Here is a 23,367-nt window from a genome sequence, read left to right on the forward strand (position 1 = left end):
TGTTCACTTTTTATAAGGTATTGTCTTGGTAAATTACCATAATCCTATACTGTGAATGTTACCAACAAACTCCTAAATGCACTGAAACAATGGTTGGTTATCATCACAGTGTTCACTTTTTATAAGGTATTGTCTTGGTAAATTACCATAATCCTATACTGTGAATGTTACCAACAAACTCCTAAATGCACTGAAACAATGGTTGATTATCCTCCAGTGTTCACTTTTTATAAGGTATTGTATTGGTAAATTACCATAATCCTATACTGTGAATGTTACCAACAAACTCCTAAATGCACTGAAACAATGGTTGATTATCCTCCAGTGTTCACTTTTTATAAGGTATTGTCTTGGTAAATTACCATAATCCTATACTGTGAATGTTACCAGCATATAATGCACAGCAACAATGGTTGGTACTGATGACTTGTCACCCAGTTTATTGAACATATTTTACAATAAAAATGTTCATGGCATCAAAGTTTCAAGTTTTTTGCATTGTAAAGTATTCTGTATTTTATAATAATGTTGTCTGGACCTACACCAGTAGTTATAAAACTTACTTGTTCATTAGCGCCAGGCATATCAATCAAATGACCAACAAAGTAATCAATCAATCAAACAAATCAATCTATGAATCAAACTATCAACAAAACAATCAAACATTCTATCAAGCAAATGACCAACAAAGTAATCAATCAAACAAATCAATCTATGAATCAAACTATCAACAAAACAATCAAACATTCTATCAATCAAATGACCAACAAAGTAATCAATCAATCAAACCAATCAATCTATGAATCAAACTATCAACAAAACAATCAAACATTCTATCAAGCAAATGACCAACAAAGTAATCAATCAATCAAACCAATCAATCTATGAATCAAACTATCAACAAAACAATCAAACATTCTATCAAGCAAACTATCAACAAAACAATCAAACATTCTATCAATCAAATGACCAACAAAGTAATCAATCAATCAAACAAATCAATCTATGAATCAAACTATCAACAAAACAATCAAACATTCTATCAATCAAATGACCAACAAAGTAATCAATCAATCAAACCAATCAATCTATGAATCAAACTATCAACAAAACAATCAAACATTCTATCAAGCAAATTACCAACAAAGTAATCAATCAATCAAACAAATCAATCTATGAATCAAACTATCAACAAAACAATCAAACATTCTATCAAGCAAACTATCAACAAAACAATCAAACATTCTATCAATCAAATGACCAACAAAGTAATCAATCAATCAAACAAATCAATCTATGAATCAAACTATCAACAAAACAATCAAACATTCTATCAATCAAATGACCAACAAAGTAATCAATCAATCAAACAAATCAATCTATGAATCAAACTATCAACAAAACAATCAAACATTCTATCAATCAAATGACCAACAAAGTAATCAATCAATCAAACAAATCAATCTATGAATCAAACTATCAACAAAACAATAAAACATTCTATCAATCAAACCAATAAAACAATCTGTCAAACAATCAATCAATCAAACCATCCATCCATCCATCCCAGTCTAAATTGCTTTATAACACGTTCAGTACCTATTATCACCCCGCCGGCACACCTTTCATAAAAGTGCCTGTAACTTCTGTTCTAAATAATTTACCTCCACTTTTATCTTTTGTTGACGTTTTTTAACTTGTAATTGTGAACGAACGAAGACATGCAGAAACAAACGGTTTTTTGCATTGTGTACATCAACTTGTCGTCTTCAAATGAGCCCAACCATTTCCCCATAGTTATAATATAAAATATAGAAATAGCTCCGCTAAGATCATGAGATATGCTAGAATCGTCCAGGAATCCTGGCAACCCACAGTCATTTTCCGGATTTTTGGCCGGCACCCAAAGTGTTAAGATTGATTTGTTGATGGTCCGGGTTCCTTGATGCAAGGCGTACATTTGCCCAGGCTTCTTGCCAGTCAAAGTCTATCTCCAGGTCTGGTATATCCCTCCTCCAGACTGAGTCTAGATGTAGGGTTTCATACGAGGCCGTTAGTAATTGATGATAAAAATCTGAAACAAAACCTCTCGATGTCTCTCTTTCATAGAAGAATTTGTGGTATCTGTGGTGTACAATTGGTATCCTTAATGGAACACCGTGAGCCTTCAAACATGCCAATAACTGTGCGTAAAAATAATATGAGGACTTGGTGAGATTAAATTTTTTGCATATCTCATCAAAACTACAAAAACCCTGTTTGTTGAAAACGTCTCCTAATGTGTGTATGCCTTGCTTTTCCCATCTAGGGAATCTTATATGTTGTTTTCCAATCAAGAGTGCATTGTTATTGAATAAGGGAGTATGATTATGCCATTTATGTGGGATAGAGTCTTTTTTTTGTGTTTCACGCCATATCCGGATTGCATGAGTGATTATGGGGCCAAATTTCCGTTCGCATTGCTTAATTGATAATTTGGTGTACACTATGTCCTTCAGCCTATGTGGAGCTACTATATTTTCTTCTAAATTTCTCCAGGATACTGATGCTTGGGGATCAAACCATGTTGTCAGTGGTCTTAAAGTGTATGCCTTAAAATAGTGGTGGAAATCTGGAAATGCTAGTGAGTTGTTTGTTTAAAGTGAGTGTGTGCGTGTGGATGTGTGTGCTGTGAGTGCATTTGATGGTTGTTACATAGTGTTATTGTTCGTTGAGCATCCTGATGGCCTGGGGATAGAAGCTTCTTCTGGGTCTCTCTGTGCTTGCCATGAGACTCTGACTCCGGTATCGCTTGCCTGACCGCAGCAGTTCAAAGAGGCAGTTGTTTGGGTGGCTGGAGTCTTTGATAATTCTCTTAGCCTTGCCCATGTTTAGCTTGTTGTAAATGCCCTGGAGAGTGGGAAGCCCCCCTCCAATTGTGCGTTCGGCTGAACGGGCCACTCTCTGTAGTCTGCTACGGTCTTGTGCGGTGCTATTCCCAAACCAGGAGGTGATATTGCCAGTCAGGATGTTCTCTATTGTGCATGAGTAGAAGTTCTTAAGGATCTTCTGACTGACTTGGAACTTCCTTAGGCGCCTGAGGAAGTAGAGGCGTTGCCGTGCCTTCTTCACAACACTGTCAATGTGTGTGGTCCATGTCAAGTTATGTGTGTGGTCCATGTCAAGTCCTCGGATATGTGGACTCCGAGGTACTTAAAACTGTTCACTCTTTCAACCGGTGCCCCGTCGATGCTGAGGGGGCTGTAGTCCCTGACCCCCGACCTCCTAAAGTCCACAATCATCTCCTTTGTTTTGCTGACGTTCAGGGAGAGGCTGTTCTCTTGACACCATCCCGCTAGAACCTTGACCTCCTCCAGGTAGGCTCTCTCGTCGTTTGCAGAGATCAGGCCCACCACTACTGTGTCGTCAGCTAATTTGATGATTGTGTTGTTGTTCCGCTGTGCCACATAGTCATGTGTGTACAGGGAGTAGAGGAGGGGACTCAGAACACAGCCCTGGGGGGCCCCTATGTTGAGAGTGATGGATGAGGAGGTGCAGTTGCCTGCTCTCACCACCTGGGGTCTGCCCGTCAGGAAGTCCAAGACACACTGGCAGAGGTCATAGTTCATAGTTCCTTTTTATGATTTTTGGGGGGTTTTGGTGATCAAATATTGAATATTGAACTATAATAATCAGTGCAGGAGCTCACTTATCGTTGAAAGACACTTTTATAACTGACTTAAAAGGCCCATACATCTCCATAAATGTTCAGGGGGGAGGGAATAAGTGCTTACCCTACAGACCCCAAGAAGTGCTGTATATTCTGTATTGTTTAATATAAATGCATTTTTTATTCCAATCCCGATTTGTATTTGAGATTCCCAAATCCCATCGGATTTTACTTCTTCGTGTCCCTCAATGAGTGTAATACCAGCATTCAACTGTATGCGCCACAGCGGGTTCTATAATCATCATCATCACCACCCACGCTATGCATAAAATATATAGGTCCGCGGAGAGGCACGCTGAGGAGGCCATGCTAACTGCAATGGAATACGGGGCATCTCTCTCTCTTTACCTAATATTTTTATTCTATCCAGAAATTTTTCAGTTGGAAGGGTAGTCTATATGTGTAACAAATCTTTTTTTATTTTATTTTTTCAAAAAGGGCACTTTTTTTATTAGGCTCAAAAAGGCAGGTGCTCAAGCACCCCTTGGGCTCTATGTGTGCACGTGCCTGCTGCTGTGTGCAGCACATGGGCTATGGCGTCCTCCGTGGACCTGTTGGGGCGGTATGCAAATTGCAGGGGGTCCAGGTTGATGGGGAGTCCTTGGCAGCTACTTGTCTCAGTAATATGACTAAACTATTCAAGTAGCCTAAACATAAAATATTTGATGATGACGGTGATGATGATGATGAATGATGATGCTAATTGTGAGTGAGTGAGTGAGTGAGTGAGTGAGTGAGTGAGTGAGTGAGTGAGTGAGTGAGTGAGTGAGTGAGTGAGTGAGTGAGTCAATTGTTTTCAGCATCATAGCACGTGAGTTAGGCTACTTTAGTTTAGGCGACTTAACTTAACTGTAGTGGGGTAATTGATCATATAATAAAAGGTTCAATGGAAAATATATTCGCATATAATATATAATATATAATATAATAATAATAATAATAATAATAATAATAATAATAATAATAATAATAATAATAATAATAATAATAATAATAATAATAATAATAATAATAATAATAATAATAATAATAATAATAATAATAATAATAATAAATAAATAAACAACGTTCTGGCGGAGGCCTGCTGCTCGGTATGAGTGTTTCTTCTTCCCGTCCCATGGGGGACCCTGATGGAAACAAACGTCTTTCTCAGGTCTGCATCCCCTTAACAGTTGTATGTACTATTGAGCCGTACTGTATTGTACCCATTCTGCAATCTGTTAAATAAAGTTTTCATTAATTCATTCATTCCGTCCGTTCCCCGTGCGTCCCGCCGGTACAGCGAGCGATGCGCGCAGTCTGCATCCAGCGGCGCGGAGCTGGCGGTGGCGATAGAGCTATGAATGGAAGCAGAGACTAGGTTGAATAACGGGCGGCAGGCATCCGGGGGAAACTTCACCGGGGGAACCGTGGAATGAATAATAACCCCACGAGACACATCGGGATTTTCACTGGCGATGGTTTAATTTGACAACACGTACTACACCGTGACCGCGGACTGCCTGCAGTGGAAACGAAACAATTCGCTCCGTACAGGATTTGTATTACGGCGCGTCTCTCCACTGGTGGTGGTGGTGGTGGTGGTGGGACCGTGGGTGGGACACACAACCATATTCCATTAACTTATATATTTCTTATTCCTCTATGGTTATTATTTACCGTGAAGAACCGGCGTGATGTGGAACTAATACGCGGCAGGACTTCAGCTCTTCTCTCCGGGGGGTCGAGAGAGAGAGAGAGAGAGAGAGAGAGAGAGAGAGAGAGAGAGAGAGAGAGAGAGAGAGAGAGAGAGAGAGAGAGAGAGAGAGAGAGAGAGAGAGTGTTTTGACTTGGGGCTGGAGAGGCATGTTGTTGCACCTCCTCGGGAATCTCTCAACCAAACTCAAAGCGGAGACCGTCGATATATTTCTGTCACAAGGAGACAAGGGTCGGATCTAAAACAATCGCACCGAACATCTGGACACTTGGTTTTCATTTCACTATAGTCGGAATTGCGCACACCTGGGAGAGCATGTGAGTTTCTATGCAGAGGGGCTTCGCAGGAAAGTTTCTGGCAGCTCCGCAGGACGTCAACTAATAATCTGCCGGTGTGGACGATCTACTCCGATCCGTTAACGTGATTGTTGGAATCTCTTTTCGTGTGTGTTCTGGGTCGATCGCACGAGGATGTGTTTATTACAAGGTGTCGACCAGTGTCAGCCAGAGGAGAGCGCGCCGGGCAGGCGAACCCACCCGCACGAATACCACAGGTGTTTGTTCACTTAAAAAAGGTAAGGGAGTGTGGTGGCGCTGGTCATCATCCTCATCCTCCTCATCCTCCTCCTCCTCCTCTTCATCATCATCATCATCATCATCATCATCATCATCCTCATCATCATCATCATCATCCTCATCATCATCGTCCTCGTCGTCAACAACAACAACAACACATGTTGTGGCACACAACTTTCAAGATTTAGTTTATTGTCATTTCTTGTCATTAATAAAAAAAACGAAATAGTGTTCCTCCAGCACAGAGCAGTGCAACAAGAAAGGTTAAAATATAAACTAAAATGTGTATGCAATGCACACTGTATACAATATTCAGAAAGAAAGGGGCTTATTTTGAAACCTCCACCCAAACAAAATGTTAAAATGTCATAGTGTTATAAAAACAAAAAAATTTGACTATAAAAGTAATGGCAAACTAATAATAACACAATCTATATCATATGTATGCATGTCTCTGCGTCTGTGTGTGTGTGTGTGTGTGTGTATTATTATTATTATTATTATTATTATTATTATTATTATTATTATTATTATTATTATTATTATTATTATTATTATTATTATTATTATTATTATTATTGTTATTATTATTGTTATTATTATTATTTTTGATATACATATATGTCGCAAAAAAATACTTTTTTTAGAGGTTAGAGTGCAGTGCACCCCTGGAGCAGTTTGCTGTTTCAGTGCCTTGCTCAAGGGAAGAAATGGTGCTGGGCACCATCGATGCACCAGCCACCCTTCAGTCACAGGTTCACAGTTGGAATACACCCCCCTGTCAGAGCTGGGGTCAAACCACTGAAACCAGTATACATCAGCCCAAATGTTAGCATGGCATACCACCCAAATATTACTGTCTTATATTCAGTTCAGTTCATTTAATTCACAAATCAATTAAAATACAAGTACAATCAATATAAAAACATAATATGAAATGGGACACACCCTGATAAGCTTTCTGCGGCTTGAAAATATGGGCCCAGACACTAAACAAATAGTATTTAAGATATTATGTTTATTAATATGTTGATTTAAAAGAGTAATGTATTATACAGTAACATTTTCAACCTATAAAACACTACAATACTCTAAAAAGTACTACTAAATGGTCCGGAGACATTTATTACATCAGTCTAAACATTAATTAAATAAGTAAAATACAATAAATAGAGCCATAATGGCAAGTGGAAATAATATGATTTAAATAGATTTCACAGTATATAGTTTCTAAACTATAGTTTAGAAATCTCCAGCCATTCAGGGTATTCAAGCTTAAACATATTTCAGTAGCAACTGTTGTCTTAAGGTCTTTTTAAAAATAGTCACAGATAATGACGTTTTTTTATAGTGCTATCAGGCTCATTCCACACCTGTGGACCTCTGCAAGCTACTGTACAACGTTTGTACATTTGAGTTTACATATCATATATCATATTTATATTCGATTCATACAGTATTCTATTTCATTTTTATATTATATTTATATATATAACATTATATATATAATAATAATAATAATAATAATAATAATGGATTGGATTTATATAGCGCTCTTCGTGACACCCCAGTGACCCCAGAGCGCTTACAGAGTCCATTATTCGTTCATACACAGTCATACCGGTGGTGGTAAGCAGACTCACGGAAGCGTGGCGAATAATCATCGCCTACGGCCCCTCCGACCACCACCAACATTCATTCACATGCATACACATTCATACGAGGCAAGTAGGTTAAGTGTCTTGCCCAAGGACACAACGGCAATGGGATGGACATGGGCTTGAGCGGGATTCGAACCACCAACCCTTCGATCATTGGACGACCCGCTCTACCCCTGAGCCACGCCGCCCCACTGAATATTAACATTCAGTATTCAAGTAGAACAGCTAGCTAGCCGTGTGGACACTCACCTTTCCACAGCTAAATGACTCCCACATCCATATAATCCATAATATATATATATATATATATCACTGTGATTTATCCCCTTTACCAGTACCCACATCTTAAACCACTGTTCATTGTTACAAGTGTGTACGTGTCCTCCAGTTTTATATGTATTTGGGTTCAAATTTGAATGTGTCAAATACACACAGATTTTTGTCAAGGAGACACTGCCTACTAATATATATATTTGTTGCCACTGTTACAAATAGATATATTTTATAGTGATGTGTGAATATTGATCAATATACGATGCCGTTCCATACCATCACACTCACTGGCTCTAAGTGGAAGCCCTGATATATTGCTCTTATAAAGCAGTGCCTGTGTAAGCAGCGTTGTCATCACTGAGAATGTGGTTATCAGATGTGAATATGGCTGCACGCCTGAGATATCCTGAGTCTACCTGAGAGTTAATTTACAAGTCTATCCGCGAGTCTCCATCCAGAACTGATGAAATAAGCCAACAGTCCCAAGAGTTTCTTCACAAGCTGAACATTATTTAGCATGTTTACTTTTTTACGTGAGTTATAATTGAACACTTCTGTATTCTGTTTATTCAGTGACTTCAAACCCCAAGATGTTGAGCTGCGGATAAGAGAGAGAGAGAGAGAGAGAGACCACCCCGTGGGTCGAGTAGACCTTCATCATCCTCCTCTCCTTTCCTTCTCCTCTTCTCCTTCCCTCCATCTCCTCTCATTCTGATTCTTCCTGTCCTCTCCTCCTCCTCTCCTCCTCTTCCTCTCCTTATCTTTCCTTTTCTTGCTTATATTGTTTTAGCCCTTGAAACACTCCACTCCTCCTCTTCCTCCACCTCAGTCCATCATCCTCTACCTCTCACCTCCTTCTCCCTGCACCCCCCCCTACCCCACCCCCCTCACAGTCCACATGCAGGCTAAGAAGCGCTACCTGCTCGTGTCAGTCGGGGCTGGTATTGTCTTGCTCGCCTACCTGTGGGGACTGCAGATTGTGGAGTTTCAGGACCAGGCATACCGGTACCGCCAGAACCACGACCGCCAGTACGACCAGTACTACCAGCAGCAGCGCCGCAGCCAGGAGCTCTACTGGCCCCAGCCCCAACCTCAGCCCCGGAGAAGCCCCTCCGGGCCTCCGTGGCGCCCCTGGCCCAAGTGGGATCACTCGCTGCAGCCGTACGTGGAGGAGGGAGAGCAGGAGGTAGGAGGACAAGGAGAACTTCTTTCGTTACTTGACAATGATACAAAACAAAACAGTATATTATATAACAATATAACAATATATATTATATATACACACACACACACATACTGATACAGTATACAAACCAGTCAAGACAGAAAAAGGACAAGAATCTCTTTTTAAACATGTATAATTGTTTAGGGCATTTCTGCTTCATTAGACAGGACAGCGAGTGACATGAAATCAGGGGGACGACATGCGATAAAAGTCACAGGCCTGAATTTGAACCTGTGACTTTGCAATCACATGGTATACTGTACAAGGCCCTCGGAAAGTATTCGGCACCCTTCACTTTACACATTTTGTGTACATTTAAAAAGGATTAGATACTTTATTTGTTTACCATAAATCTACACAATATCCCAAAGTGCCAAAGTAAAATCATGTTTTTAGAACTTTTTGAAATGTATTTTATTTTTTATTATTATTATTATTATTATTATTATTATTATTATTATTATTATTATTATTATTATTATTATTATTATTATTATTATTATTATTATTATTATTATTATTATTATTATTATTATTATTATTATTATTATTATTATTATTATTATTATACGTTTATTAAAATTTAAATACAGAAATTCCAAAAATAACTGCATGGTTTTGGCCCATGGGACCACATGGGACTATAGCATGAAATGGGCATGGCTCTAAAGAGCAGACTTCCATTGACTCCCTTTTCATTCAGGGACCTTGAGGTCATTTAATCAATCTTAATTCAGTCTATAAAACAACAAAATGTAGCAAAAGTGAAGGAGGCTCAATACTTTCCCAAGGCACTGAAAGCCTTAGGATGGCGAACCACCAGGATGCCCCACAATTGACCATTTCTATGGCCTTTTCAGTTGCTAGGTAACAATGTCTTTGTTCCAGATGCAATTCACAGATACCTCATTCATTTATGAAGTGATTTAATCCTCTGGCTGCTCCATTGGAGAAAATGTATAGGCTTCCCACTTATCAAAAGATTATGATTTATTGTAATAATTTTTAAATATGTGAGATTTGGAGTGCCAACTATGATTAGCTTTACAAACTTTCTCAGCAGATTGCCATGGTAGAATAATATGGGTTATTATCAAACCATATTTATATTTTACAAATTTCATGGGAACATTTGCAACGAGTCACGACTACATCCTGCAATCTATATGAGTGAATTATCTTTTCTTAAATGGAGCGCCAAGCAACATTGGCCTATGGAGCAAAACATATACAACAGAGATCTTAGGATGAAGCACCACAAGAACCATTCAAAATTAGATCAACTAAGTCTTCCATCTTGTTGTGGTTGTTTGTGGTTTTTTGCAATTCCATAAGAAATGTATACTGTTAAAGATTGCAGCTTTGTCCAGAATCTCCTTTGTGATGGCAAAGGGATCATATAACTTTATGCTAAGTTTATGCATGGGAAAATGTTCAGTATTATAATAGAAGCTGTGCTTGCATGTAAATCTGAAGTTCGCTCCATCGTTTTATGCCCGACTCCACTTCTTTATATTTCATAATGCAGTTGTTAGTCGTCACTGCTTGTAATGTTGGTTCAATTATAATGCCTAGATATCTAAATGTATCTGTTGTTGTATGCAGGGATGTCTGATGATATTCTGAAAAAGTAATAGATATCATCAGGGCAGAATATTTGATGATAGGATCATGCTCGGCAGACAATATGTAACAAACCATCAAATACACTCACAGCACACACATCCACACGACACACTCACTTTAAATAAACAACTCACTGTAGCACCCACTTTAGACACTTTAACACACTTTATATGTATTGGTAAAGAGATTTGCACTACAAGTCATACCTCATTGCACCTTACCCTAAGTTGTACCTCATCCCATTTCTGCATTGTACTGTATATTTTTACTGTATTTGTTTCTGTATATTTTATTTCATTTTTATTCTATTTTACTCTACTCTTATCCTAGGCAACTTGATTGATTTGTGTTATTATTCTAATTCGTGACCTGTCCTGTCTAAATGTTTAAATGTTGAGCGATTTGCAGTGGCAAATTTCCCACGGGATAATAAAAGTATTTCTATTCTATTCTATTCTATTCTATTCTATTCTATTCTATTCTATTCTATTCTATTCTATTCTATTCTATTCTATTCTATTGTATTGTAACTCAGTTACAAATTTTTGTATGTTGTATATTGAACACTTTTGTTTACACTTGTTTACGTACTTTTTACTTTCTATTTTATACTTTATCTATTTTTTATCTAGCACACTCTCAGGAGCAAAACAGAAAAAAGCATTTCATATAAAAGTATTCTGTATTTCTGTATGACAATTAATAAAGAAACTTGAAACTTGAACTTGAAACAGACTGACACAGCTTTTGCTAGTGGCTCCAGTGAAAGAGTCTTAGTAGACAAATTTGACAACCATAACACGTACCTCTAGTGATTGGGAATAGCTGTGAACTAGTATTCCCAGGCAAGCATTTGGGTTCACATATAAAGTTTAATCATAGAGATTAATTTATCACCAACACCCATCCATCTTGAGAACCGGCCATGCGTAGGCCTATGACCGCTCAAACCAGTCAAAAGCCTTACATCTAATGACAAAATTGCTCCTGATATCTCTAGGTTGTCAGCAGCATCTATGATATGTACTGTACAAGCCGTCTAACATTATCTGATCATATTTAATAGTAATATTTAATTTGATCCCAGAATGCTGGTATCCCATCCACACCTGGAGCTTTACCCTCTTCCATTAGTTGTAGTGATTCTTGTAAATTAATTTAAGGAAATTGGGGTCTCAAATGAGCCTCTGGCTTCAGAAGATGACCGTGGCAGCTGTATGCATTCAAGCACAATCCTGACATATACTTGATCAGTATATGACGCATCAAAAGTGAGCTTTTCATAATATAGACGAAAAATCGAATTCATTTAAACTGGATCTGTCGTGATAATCCCTCCAGGGCTTAATATTGATGAGATATTAGCACGTTGTTCGCCTTCCTTAATTTGAACCCTTTCACTACCACACTACAGAAGGTTAACCGTCTGTAGTGTGGTAGTGAAAGGTTAACCGTCTGTAGTGTGGTAGTGAAAGGTTAACCTTCTGTAGTGTGGTAGTGAAAGGGTTAACCATTTGTCATGTGTCAGTGAAAGGGTTAACCTTCTGTATTGTCGCAGTGAAAGGGTTAACCATTTGGTAGAGTGGCAGTGAAAGGGTTAAGAGCAAGTAAATTACTTGGTCAATTGCTATTTCTGTATTTCTGTCTTGTTCTGTGGATATTAAATTCAGCCGTATATCCCAGGAAGCTCATTCAGTTCTCTCCTCCGTTTGTCACTTTCTTTAACTGTAGTTGGTGTTCAAACACAGTGGTCTGTCTCTCTAATAGAGTGTATCTGACTTAGCCTTGCTTTATTTAAGTTGGATGGAAAAGGAAGTAGATGTATTCACACAAAATACATGGAGCGTTAGTAGAGGGTTCATTTATTTCCAATAATTGTGTCTAATTGGCAAAAAGTGACGCCTCCGTTTCCAGTAAGTTAGACAATTGTAATGGTCTTTTCTCGGGCCTTCCCAAAAAAGCACTTAAACAGATGCATTCAGAACGCTGCTGCTAGAGTTGTAACAAAGACTAAGAAAGCTGAGCACATCACACCAGTTCTCAGATCTCTGCATTGGCTACCAGTGTGTTATAGAATAAACTTCAAAATACTGTTACTTGTCTATAAATCCCTTATTGGCCTAGGGCCAAAATACAGTGATTTGCTTCTACAATATGAACCCTCTAGACTCCTACGGTGCAGGGTCCGGTCTGCTAACTGTCCCTAGGATCAGAACCAGGGGTGTAAAGTACTTGAGTAATTGTACTTTGTTACAATACTTAAGTACTGTTTTGGGGGGATTTGTACTTTACTCAAGTATTATTAGGTTTGTATACTTGTACTTTTACTCAATTACATTTCAGAGAAAAAAAACATACTTTTTACTCCTTACATTTAAAATGCAGACCTACAAAGTACAAATCTCGCAGGCCCAACAATTAGTTTCTCTGGCCAAACTAACGTTAACGTTATTAATCCTGCGGCCGCACTTTATTTAAAAACAGCCAATCAAATAATCCCCATCAATTGAAAATGAACCCGCCCATATCCATGCTGACCAAGACTAGAAAGCGGGGATCTTTGATTAAACACCTGCTATGAGAAGAATAGACAGTCAAAGTGACAAGCTACAGAAGATGGTCACAAACGATAGTACGAGGATGAAACGGAACATTTCATTCCCCCGGAATAAAAAACTTTTACTTTTTAGTACTTAAGTACATTTAAAAGTAGAAACCTTTTTACTTTTACTCAAGTGTGTTTTTAGCCAGATACTCTGACTTTTACTTGAGTACGATTTTGAGACGGTACCCATACTTTCACTTAAGTATAATTTCTGGGTACTTTTTACACCCCTGATCAGAACTAAACATGGTGAAGCCACATTCTGTTATTACGCCACACATGGCTGGAATAAATCCCCGGAGGATCTTAGATCTGCCCCAACCCTGGGTATTTAGAAAAATAGGCTTAACAATATTATGTTCACAGATGACAAAGGCCAGATGACAAAGGCCATCTGTATGCAACATTGTTGTGTATGGAACACGCCGGTTAGTCTATATTAATCAATATGCTTACTCGCTCGCTGTGTGAATACCGCAAACAATGATCTGCTTGTCTTCGGACATGAGCACAGTTTGTAATTACACAGACTTTTAGACTAGGGTGCTGGAAGGCTAAACTCCATGCAGAATAACTTTTATGTTTGCAAGTAAGGTCACGAGTCCAGTGCATGTCCGAAAGGGTTTCTAGTGTATGCATGCACACACATTTGCTCATTCATGGAACAACTGGTCCATGCTCGGAATGCGTGACTCCAAGGTTACTGCATTCCTGAAGGTTTATGAAGACTCCTCATAGTCATTATGTGACGTTACCTCTTAGGGCGACCAAATGTCCGGCATCTCATAGCATTATGGAATGTCCAACATTTGTAAATATTTTAAATATATACATTCATATTGTTTTGCCTAGTTATTAATCACTGACCCCATGCCCTGCAAGTAGCCTAGCCTTTACACCAGCATCTCCCTACTTGCCAGTGCCATGTCTTGCTAGGACAGAGAGACACACACCGCTGGTGTTCGTGTGTTGTGTTGTCACGTGCTGTCACGTGTAGTTTGAATAACTACAGCCCGGAACTTTCAGATTCACTGACCTCTGCTGATGTGCTCTACTCAAGTCTTATATCAGCCTGCCACGTCGAAGGGAAGTGAAGACTGTATAGGGCAGGGCTGAAGTGTTGGGAATGCTGCTGAAGGACATCCAGCTGGTCCCCTTCTTCCTAAATGCCTTTGAGGAGAGGCTATTCCTCCAAATGACCACGCATGGATGGAAATTGATTGATTCACATTTAGTCATTTAGCTGACACTTTTATCCAAAGCGACTTACAAGTTCTGTGTGACAAGTCAGCAGGAAGGGTACAACTTTTTCAGCTGAGTAACACTGTTCATCAAACATTCCATTCCCTTCGCTGCGCGATATGACAGGTGGAGGACCTTGAAGCAGATTGGTGTGGTGATGGGGAGCCAGTGCAGGTCCCTAAGGAGTGGGGTAACACGGGCTGACAGGCGGGCGGCGGCGTTCTGAATGAGTTGAAGTGGCTTGGTGGCTGGCGGTGGCCGGTACGCCTGTATTCGAAACCCAAGCGGTGCATGCTTCCGCGTTAGCATTTTGCGCTCTGATTGGCCACTGCTGTTTCTGGTCGCACCAATCGTGTGACGGCAAGTTCTTTCGCCGGTTAAGCTTAGGCGCTCTTTCGAAGTTGGTTAAGGTTAGAGTTTGTCTTAGAGCAGGGCGATAGAACGCCAGCCCTGATTCCAAACTCTAACCTTAACCAACTTCGAAAGAGTCGCCTAAGCTTAACCAGTGATAAACTAGACGTTAGGTAGTTTGCAGGCTGTTAGAGCCGTAAATGGGCGCGTCACGCGATTGGGCGCACATGTCACATGACCAGAAGCGTCAGTGGCCAATCAGATTTGCAAAACGCATGCACCATTTGGGTTTCGAATAGACGCGGCCGGTACAGTGTGAAGCTTGTGAAGAGTGAGATTCAAGTCAAAGCACATTTCTCTCTGACATACCAAGAGTTTTATAAACATGCTCTTCATCAGAAGGCTCTAAGCAGGTTGATCCAGCAAGAAATATTAATTACATAAATAACATCAAAAGGCCTCTCCAGTCTCCATGGTCCTGAAATCGAATTGTGGACTACCTCACATAGTGTTTTATATTGGAAACAACTTGTGCATGCTAAAAGCACATCAATCATAAGGCAACAGGAAGTATTTTGGGGGAATTAATTTCAAACATTCTCCATGGACTTTCATGTATTCCTTCGGTGGACGGTATACCGCCAGAGGGCACAGACACCGGCTTTCGCTTGACGGCCGCGTTGCACAACCAAAGTGCAGTGGCCATGCCTCGCCCAATGTGATCTCATCAACACACAAAGTGCAATCATTGAGTCTTGTTTGACCTGGTAAAAGCTTGGGGCAATGTAACCAGCTAGTGTTACTCAGTTGCATTTGAGAAATGATTTGCAGAATTCTGGTTGGGCAGTCAGAGTTTTGGTTTCGAATTGTGAACTACCTAACGTAAGCACTAGTGTTTTCTATTGGAAACAACTTGTGTATGCTAAAGGAATATCAGTTTCAATGAAAACCACAAACTGCAAGAAAGCACTTGACTCACACATCCTGAAAAGAACACAAGAGACCATACTAGGGCTGGCCCCTATTAATCGATTAGTCGACTAATCGGTCGAAAGGAGCCGTAGTCGACTGGCCAACCTCTTAGTCGAATATAATTAAAATATTTTATTTATTTAATTTCTTTTTATTATTATAATTTTTTCCAAAATAAAAGAGGCCTAGAAGCGTGGCTAATGCTAATGGCACGCATACCAGAGGCTAACTGCCTACGAAAACAGGCACAGAGGCACTGAAAGAGGATTTCACCCATCTAATGAACACACTAGACTAGACAAATATCAAGATGTATCCATCAGTGGACCAATTGCATGCTTTTGCAGAGGACAAGAAGCCTTCAGTCGACTCCTTCAGACATTAAGCACCCCCACAGCCCAAATGGAATGATAATTTTTTTTTTTTTAATATTATACGTTTTTTTTTTTTTTTTTTTTTTTTTAGTCGACCAATAGTCGACTAATGGCAAATTTTGGCCAATCCTAGTCGACCATCCAAATCCTTATTCGGGGACAGCCCTAGACCATACATGACCTTCTTCATTGGGGGGCATATTTGTTAACAACTATAGCATGCCGCGGACTATATGTGCTCCAACGAGCACCCATTATAATATTCAGATCAAATGCTTTTTACATTATGTAAACATTATTTTTACTATAGTATTCAGTATTGCTTTACTGTCCCTCAAAATCGACATGCTGTCCCGTATTTGGATAATATGGAGTTGGTCAACCTATTAACTGTCAATAACAGTTCATTAATAGGCAGATGGCTCTGGTAGTGCTGCTGCTAGAATGATGTTATACTGTAGTTAAGCTCTGGTAGTGCTGCTGCTAGAATGATGTTACTGTAGTTAAGCTCTGGTAGTGCTGCTGATAGCCTGACGTTACACTGTAGTTAAGCTCTGGTAGTGCTGCTGCTAGCCTGACGTTACACTGTAGTTAAGCTCTGGTAGTGCTGCTGCTAGCCTGACGTTACACTGTAGTTAAGCTCTGGTAGTGCTGCTGATAGCCTGATGTTATACTGTAGTTAAGCTCTGGTAGTGCTGCTGCTAGCCTGATGTTACTGTAGTTAAGCTCTGGTAGTGCTGCTGCTAGCCTGATGTTATACTGTAGTTAAGCTCTGGTAGTGCTGCTACTAGCCTGATGTTATACTGTAGTTAAGCTCTGGTAGTGCTGCTGCTAGCCTGATGTTACTGTAGTTAAGCTCTGGTAGTGCTGCTGCTAGCCTGATGTTACTGTAGTTAAGCTCTGGTAGTGCTGCTGCTAGCCTGATGTTACTGTAGTTAAGCTCTGGTAGTGCTGCTGCTAGCCTGATGTTACTGTAGTTAAGCTCTGGTAGTGCTACTGCTGCTAGCCTGATGTTATACTGTAGTTAAGCTCTGGTAGTGCTGCTGCTAGCCTGATGTTATACTGTAGTTAAGCTCTGGTAGTGCTGCTGATAGCCTGATGTTATACTGTAGCTGAGATCTGGTAGTGCTGCTGCTAGCCTGATGTTATACTGTAGCTGAGATCTGGTAGTGCTGCTGCTAGCCTGATGTTACTGTAGTTAAGCTCTGGTAGTGCTGCTGCTAGCCTGACGTTACACTGTAGCTGAGATCTGGTAGTGCTGCTGTTAACCTGACTGTAGTTGAACTTTGAGTGTGCTCGCTTGTTATTGTTAGCAATAATCCCATGTAACGATTTGCTCCAAATGCTGGCTTGCAGACTTGTATTTCCATCTTCTTGTCCAACTGTGGCAAAACAATGTCTTGTTTATACATTAAGTAGTCCATATACCTGGGGATGCATGTGCCACAACTCCGCACAGCCTAGGTTAGCTAGACCTACTAACAAGCGACTAGGTTAGCTAGACCGCATTCAGTTTGTTCTGTAAGAGGTAGCTAGTCTGTGTGGCAGCGATGATGCTTTTTATATCCTGTAGGTTCCTTAAACTGTGTTGAGCCTCTGGAATAATTTAAGAGGTAAATTCTAATAAAGCATTAAATATATATATATGTGTGTGTGTGTGTGTGCATTAGGAGGACAGTCCTCTGCTCCAACACCAGCACACTTCGCCTCGTGAGAGACGTGCCGTCCGCGACAACATCTACAAGAGCCGGCGCTGCCGCATGGACACGTGCTTCGACTTCAGCCGCTGCCAGATGGACTTCAGGGTCTACATCTACCCGTCCCCGAGGGGAGAGGAGATCTCAGAGAGCTACCAGAAGATCCTGTCCTCCATTGAGGAATCCCGCTTCCACACCACGGACCCCTCCGGGGCCTGCTTGTTCGTGCTGGCGGTGGACACTCTGGACCGGGACCGGCTGTCGGCCCAGTACGTCCAGAATGTGCGAACTCGCGTCCAGAGCCTGCCCACCTGGAACGATGGCCGGAACCACCTGGTCTTCAACCTGTACTCCGGAACCTGGCCGGACTACAGCGAGGACCTGGGCCTGGACCTGGGCCAGGCCATCCTGGCCAAAGCCAGTGTGGACGTCGGTAACTTCAGGCCCAACTTTGACATCTCCATCCCCTTGTTCTCCAAAGACCACCCCCAGAAAGGAGGGGGCAAGGGTCATTTAACACTCAACGACGTGCCGCCCTCCAGGAAGTACTTGCTGGTTTTTAAAGGGAAGCGGTACCTGACGGGTATCGGGTCTGAGACCAGGAACGCTCTGTATCACATCCACAATGGAGAAGATATCGTCCTGCTGACCACCTGTAAGCATGGCAAGGACTGGGAGAAACACAAGGACGCCCGCTGTGACCGAGACAACCAAGAATACTCAAAGTAAGACCCATAATAATACTACTAACAGTTTGTTGTTGTTGTCTCTTCTTCTTCTTCTTCTTCTTCTTCTTCTTCTTCTTCTTCTTCTTCTTCTTCTTCTTCTTCTTCTTCTTCTTCTTCTTCTTCTTCTTCTTCTTCTTCTTCTTCTTCTTCTTCTTCTTCTTCTTCTTCTTCTTCTTCTGCACCTTCTTTTTTCCCTTCTCCTTCATTTCCTTCTTAATTTTCTCCTCCCTTTTTATCTGTCTTCTGGGTGTGTCCAGACTCCCATTTGGAGAGATATTTGTCATAGTTGAGCCTGGTGGTCTTCTGGTCATTGTTTTGTTTCCTTTATTATAGCTCCCATGTGCAGTGTGTTCTAGCTCTTGATGTGTCTGAGTTTCCCCTCAGTAGAAACAGCGGATTATTTTTTTCATTATTATAATCTGTGGTGTTTTTTTATCATGTTTTGTGCATGTCTGTTTGCTGGTGTGTTGTGTTGTTTCCAGGTTTGTGACTAGAGATAACATTGTTTTGTGTTGGTCATTCTCGTGCCAACTAAAATACTTTGTATTGACGCAATACAAAAGAGACCGTCCATCCTACTGTGTCAGTTACATCACTTTATTAGGCCTTACAGCAGGTGTAAAACTCACCATTCACAGCCAGTGCACTTGCAGTATTTATATTGACTTGTGTTAGTGTTTGTGTGTGTGTGTGTGTGTGTGTTACAACGCTTGGTCATTATGAAAGCATCATATCTACAGCTACAGTGTAATGTCAGGCTAGCACTACCAGAGCTTAACTACAGTATAACATCAGGCTAGCAGCAGCAACTACAGTATAACATCAGGCTAGCAGCAGCAAACAGTATAACATCAGGCTATCAGCAGCACTACCAGAGCTTAACTACAGTATAACATCAGGCTAGCAGCAGCACTACCAGAGCTTAACTACAGTATAACATCAGGCTAGCAGCAGCACTACCAGAGCTTAACTACAGTATAACATCAGGCTAGCAGCAGCAACTACAGTATAACATCAGGCTAGCAGCAGCACTACCAGAGCTTAACTACAGTATAACATCAGGCTAGCAGCAGCACTACCAGAGCTTAACTACAGTATAACATCAGGCTATCAGCAGCACTACCAGAGCTTAACTACAGTATAACATCAGGCTAGCAGCAGCACTACCAGAGCTTAACTACAGTATAACATCAGGCTAGCAGCAGCACTACCAGAGCTTAACTACAGTATAACATCAGGCTAGCAGCAGCACTACCAGAGCTTAACTACAGTATAACATCAGGCTAGTAGCAGTAGCACTACCAGAGCTTAACTACAGTATAACATCAGGCTAGCAGCAGCACTACCAGAGCTTAACTACAGTATAACATCAGGCTAGTAGCAGTAGCACTACCATAATAGCTATTCCTCTCACTGGAATAGCCTGCAAAATGAACCTAAACTCCAGGATCTAGTCACTCTTAATGAATTGAGCAGCTCTATTGGTAGCAAGTAGAAGGACACCCTTTCATGTAAACACAAATGATCGTGGAGACGAATTCTGCCACAGAGTCCCTCGCTGTGCTGCCAGAAAACACATGCTCTGTGTATGTGTCTGTGTGTGAGAGAATTCTAGATGGATTCTAGGAGGAAGTCTTTGTTGGGGATCATGTTCTTAAAGATCTCACGAGACCTTGCATGTTCAAAACCAGACACAGGGAGAGAGGGAGAGAGAGAGAGAGAGAGAGAGAGAGAGAGAGAGAGAGAGAGAGAGAGAGAGAGAGAGAGAGAGAGAGAGAGAGAGAGAAGCACAGCAGTGGCTGTGAGGAGGTGTAGACCGTTGAGAGAACAGAATCATTTTTGTCTGCACAGCAGTCGGTGGAGACAAGACGGGTCCTGATTTGAAGAAAGTGAGTTCACTGTTTCATCTTTAGGAGAAGCGAAGGTTGGAAGAAAATAGCAGAGGTTTGTGGAGTGAAACTGGGAACAACATGAAAACCTGTCTCACCCCTGGAGAGAGAAAGCTAAGCTGCAGCTGTACACTGTCTCTGGAGCTGGATCTGACAAGTCCGGTCCACACGGTATTTTTTCCTTATTGATCCACTGATCAATATCTTGGTACTGATTTCAAACCAGGTGCAGTTTTGTAGTCATCCACAATTTTTTTTTATTACACATTACTTGCAACTTCGCTTAAACTCTTAACCCTAGCCATTATTTTCAGAAAAATTGCCTAAAAGTACATACTGTGGCAGATATCATCCCCCGTCCCATGGCTACGTGAAGGATGGGAGATACTACTGCCACGAGGAGAGAAAAAGCAATTACTGTAGGCAGTTGATTGGGACTGATAGAACACACCTGTACACCATTAGATCACCCACATCCCACACGCACACACACCAGATACACATAACATAAAACACTAGGACAGATAGAGTATTGTGGAGTGGAGGTGATGTAGTAGTGGAGTACAGAGAGAGAGTGATTGGTAGGGATGGGAATTGATAAGATTGTATCGATACGATACCATTATCGATTCTTCTTATCGATCCGATTCTTTATCAAAATAACCAAAACGGCTTTCTACCACCTCCGGAACATTGTTCGTCTCCGCCCCTCCCTATCACTCTCCGCTGCTGAAACACTGGTTCATGCATTAATTTCATCAAGACTGGATTACTGTAACAGCATCCTCTATGGCTCACCAAACACTATCCTCAATAAACTCCAATATGTCCAAAACTCTGCTTCCCGCATGCTCACCGCCACCCGTCGCTCTGATCACATCACCCCTGTCCTCCACAACCTCCATTGGCTTCCAATCAAATACAGGATACAATTTAAAATACTTCTCATCACATTTAAAGCCCTCAACAACCTTGCCCCTCCCTACCTGTCCGACCTTCTCCACCGTCACACGCCCACCCGTCGCCTTAGGTCTGCTGATGCCAACCTCCTAACACCTCCCACGACCAAGCTTCGGACATGGGGCGACAGGGCCTTTGCTGCTGCTGTCCCCCCCCTCTGGAATGCCCTCCCCAGCCATATCCGTGATGCAAACACCCTGACATCTTTTAAATCAGCCCTCAAAACCCACCTTTTCAATCTTGCTTTTGACCTCTAATTCTGTCGGTTTTATTTTATTTTGTCATGTATTATTTTTGTTCTGTTTTTGTTTTGCCTTAGTCTCTTCTACCCATGTAAAGCGTCTTTGAGCACCTGGAAAAGCGCTATATAAAATAGATGTATTATTATTATTATTATTATTATTATTATTATTATTATTATTATTATTATTATTATTATTATTATTATTATTATTATTATTATTATTATTATTATTATTATTATTATTATTATTATTATTATTATTATTATTATTATTATCGATTCCCTTATCGATTCCTGATAAATGTATAATTAGATAAATAAATTGGAAATGCAACAGAACTAAGCTGGTTAGAATAACAACATGCAACTTGACATTTCTGATGGTCATTTATCATTTATTGTTGAGCCCCCATGTCAGAAAAATTGAAAAACTGTAAAAAAAATTAATTAACTATACACCTAAATAAAATAATGTATTTGAGATTCTCTTAAACTAATTTAATCTATTGAACTGTAGTTGCATTCAACAGGACGTTATTGCAAAAGAGAATTTGTTAGCAATAACCTACCTGTATAAATAAAGGTTAAAAGTACAAACATAACTGACACATAAGTACATCTAGGAAAGCAATTCACCTACCGAAATTCCGAGGCTTCTACCTCCTCTGATGTTGCACGCGCGCGTGCACACACATGGCCGCCTAGTTATAGTTGAAAGTGGGGGTGCAAGGTTTTATTTTATTTTTTAATTTTATTAATTTTTTTTTTTGGACAGGCAAGGGGTGGTTTGGAGGGGGTCCTGCACGACCCCCTTCTTTCCCGTTTTTTTTTTAATTTAATGAACCTGTACGTGCAATTTCCTGCAATATAAAGAAACTTGAAACTTGAAACTATAGAGCCTTCAATCTTGACCAATAAAGCTGCTTTTTTCACTATAAAACTCAGTTTATATTGCAGTATGATAGCCAATTACTATAATAATAATATATTAATATATATATATACTGTATATACACTGTATATTGATTTTTCGCTCATTCATTTTTATTAAATCAATCTCCTTTCAAATAGGCCAAGTTTTTAATAAGAAAGAGAAAAAAAATATATTTCCATTACCTGTAAATCTTGTGTCTCTTTCTCTCCTTCTCTGCCTCCTCCCTGAGTCTGCAGTGCACAATCATGACATCGATCTCAAAAAAAAAAAAAAAAAAAATGGAGGCCCCTCGTCACTATAGGCCCACGGGCCGCGGCCGTCGTTAATCCGGCCCTGCTCGTCTGCCATATAGATAGCGTTAACGTTTGCAAATGAAGTCAACGTCATCCAGCTCACACCACATATCTAGATAACGTTAGCTAGCGGCTAGCACTAAAGCTAACGCCAACCAGAGAGGGAAACGTTATTATTATTTATTCGAGGAAACCGTATGACCAGATCGCAATTCGGGACCGTGAAACACTTTTATTGTATTGCGTGGTAGAACCGTAGAAGTTCTACTACCACTCAATAGTAACTTATGTCTAACATAATCCTTTTATTTGA

General features: G+C 40.4%; 1 protein-coding gene across 1 annotated transcript in view; it reads left to right on the top strand.

The window, feature by feature from the left end:
• Positions 1-8,812: 8,812 nt before the first annotated feature.
• Positions 8,813-23,367, top strand: part of LOC311227950 (exostosin-1) — a gene marked incomplete at both ends in the record, with an annotated part of 687,742 nt that continues 673,187 nt past the window's right edge. The window contains 2 exons of the mRNA XM_084313822.1: positions 8,813-9,100; positions 17,980-18,731. Of these exons, the coding sequence (XP_084169948.1) occupies positions 8,813-9,100; positions 17,980-18,731 (1,040 nt within the window). The remainder of the gene's footprint in view (positions 9,101-17,979; positions 18,732-23,367) is intronic.

This window comes from Notolepis coatsorum (assembly GCF_963971535.1).
Source record: "Notolepis coatsorum genome assembly, chromosome: 5".
NCBI lineage: Eukaryota > Metazoa > Chordata > Actinopteri > Aulopiformes > Paralepididae > Notolepis > Notolepis coatsorum.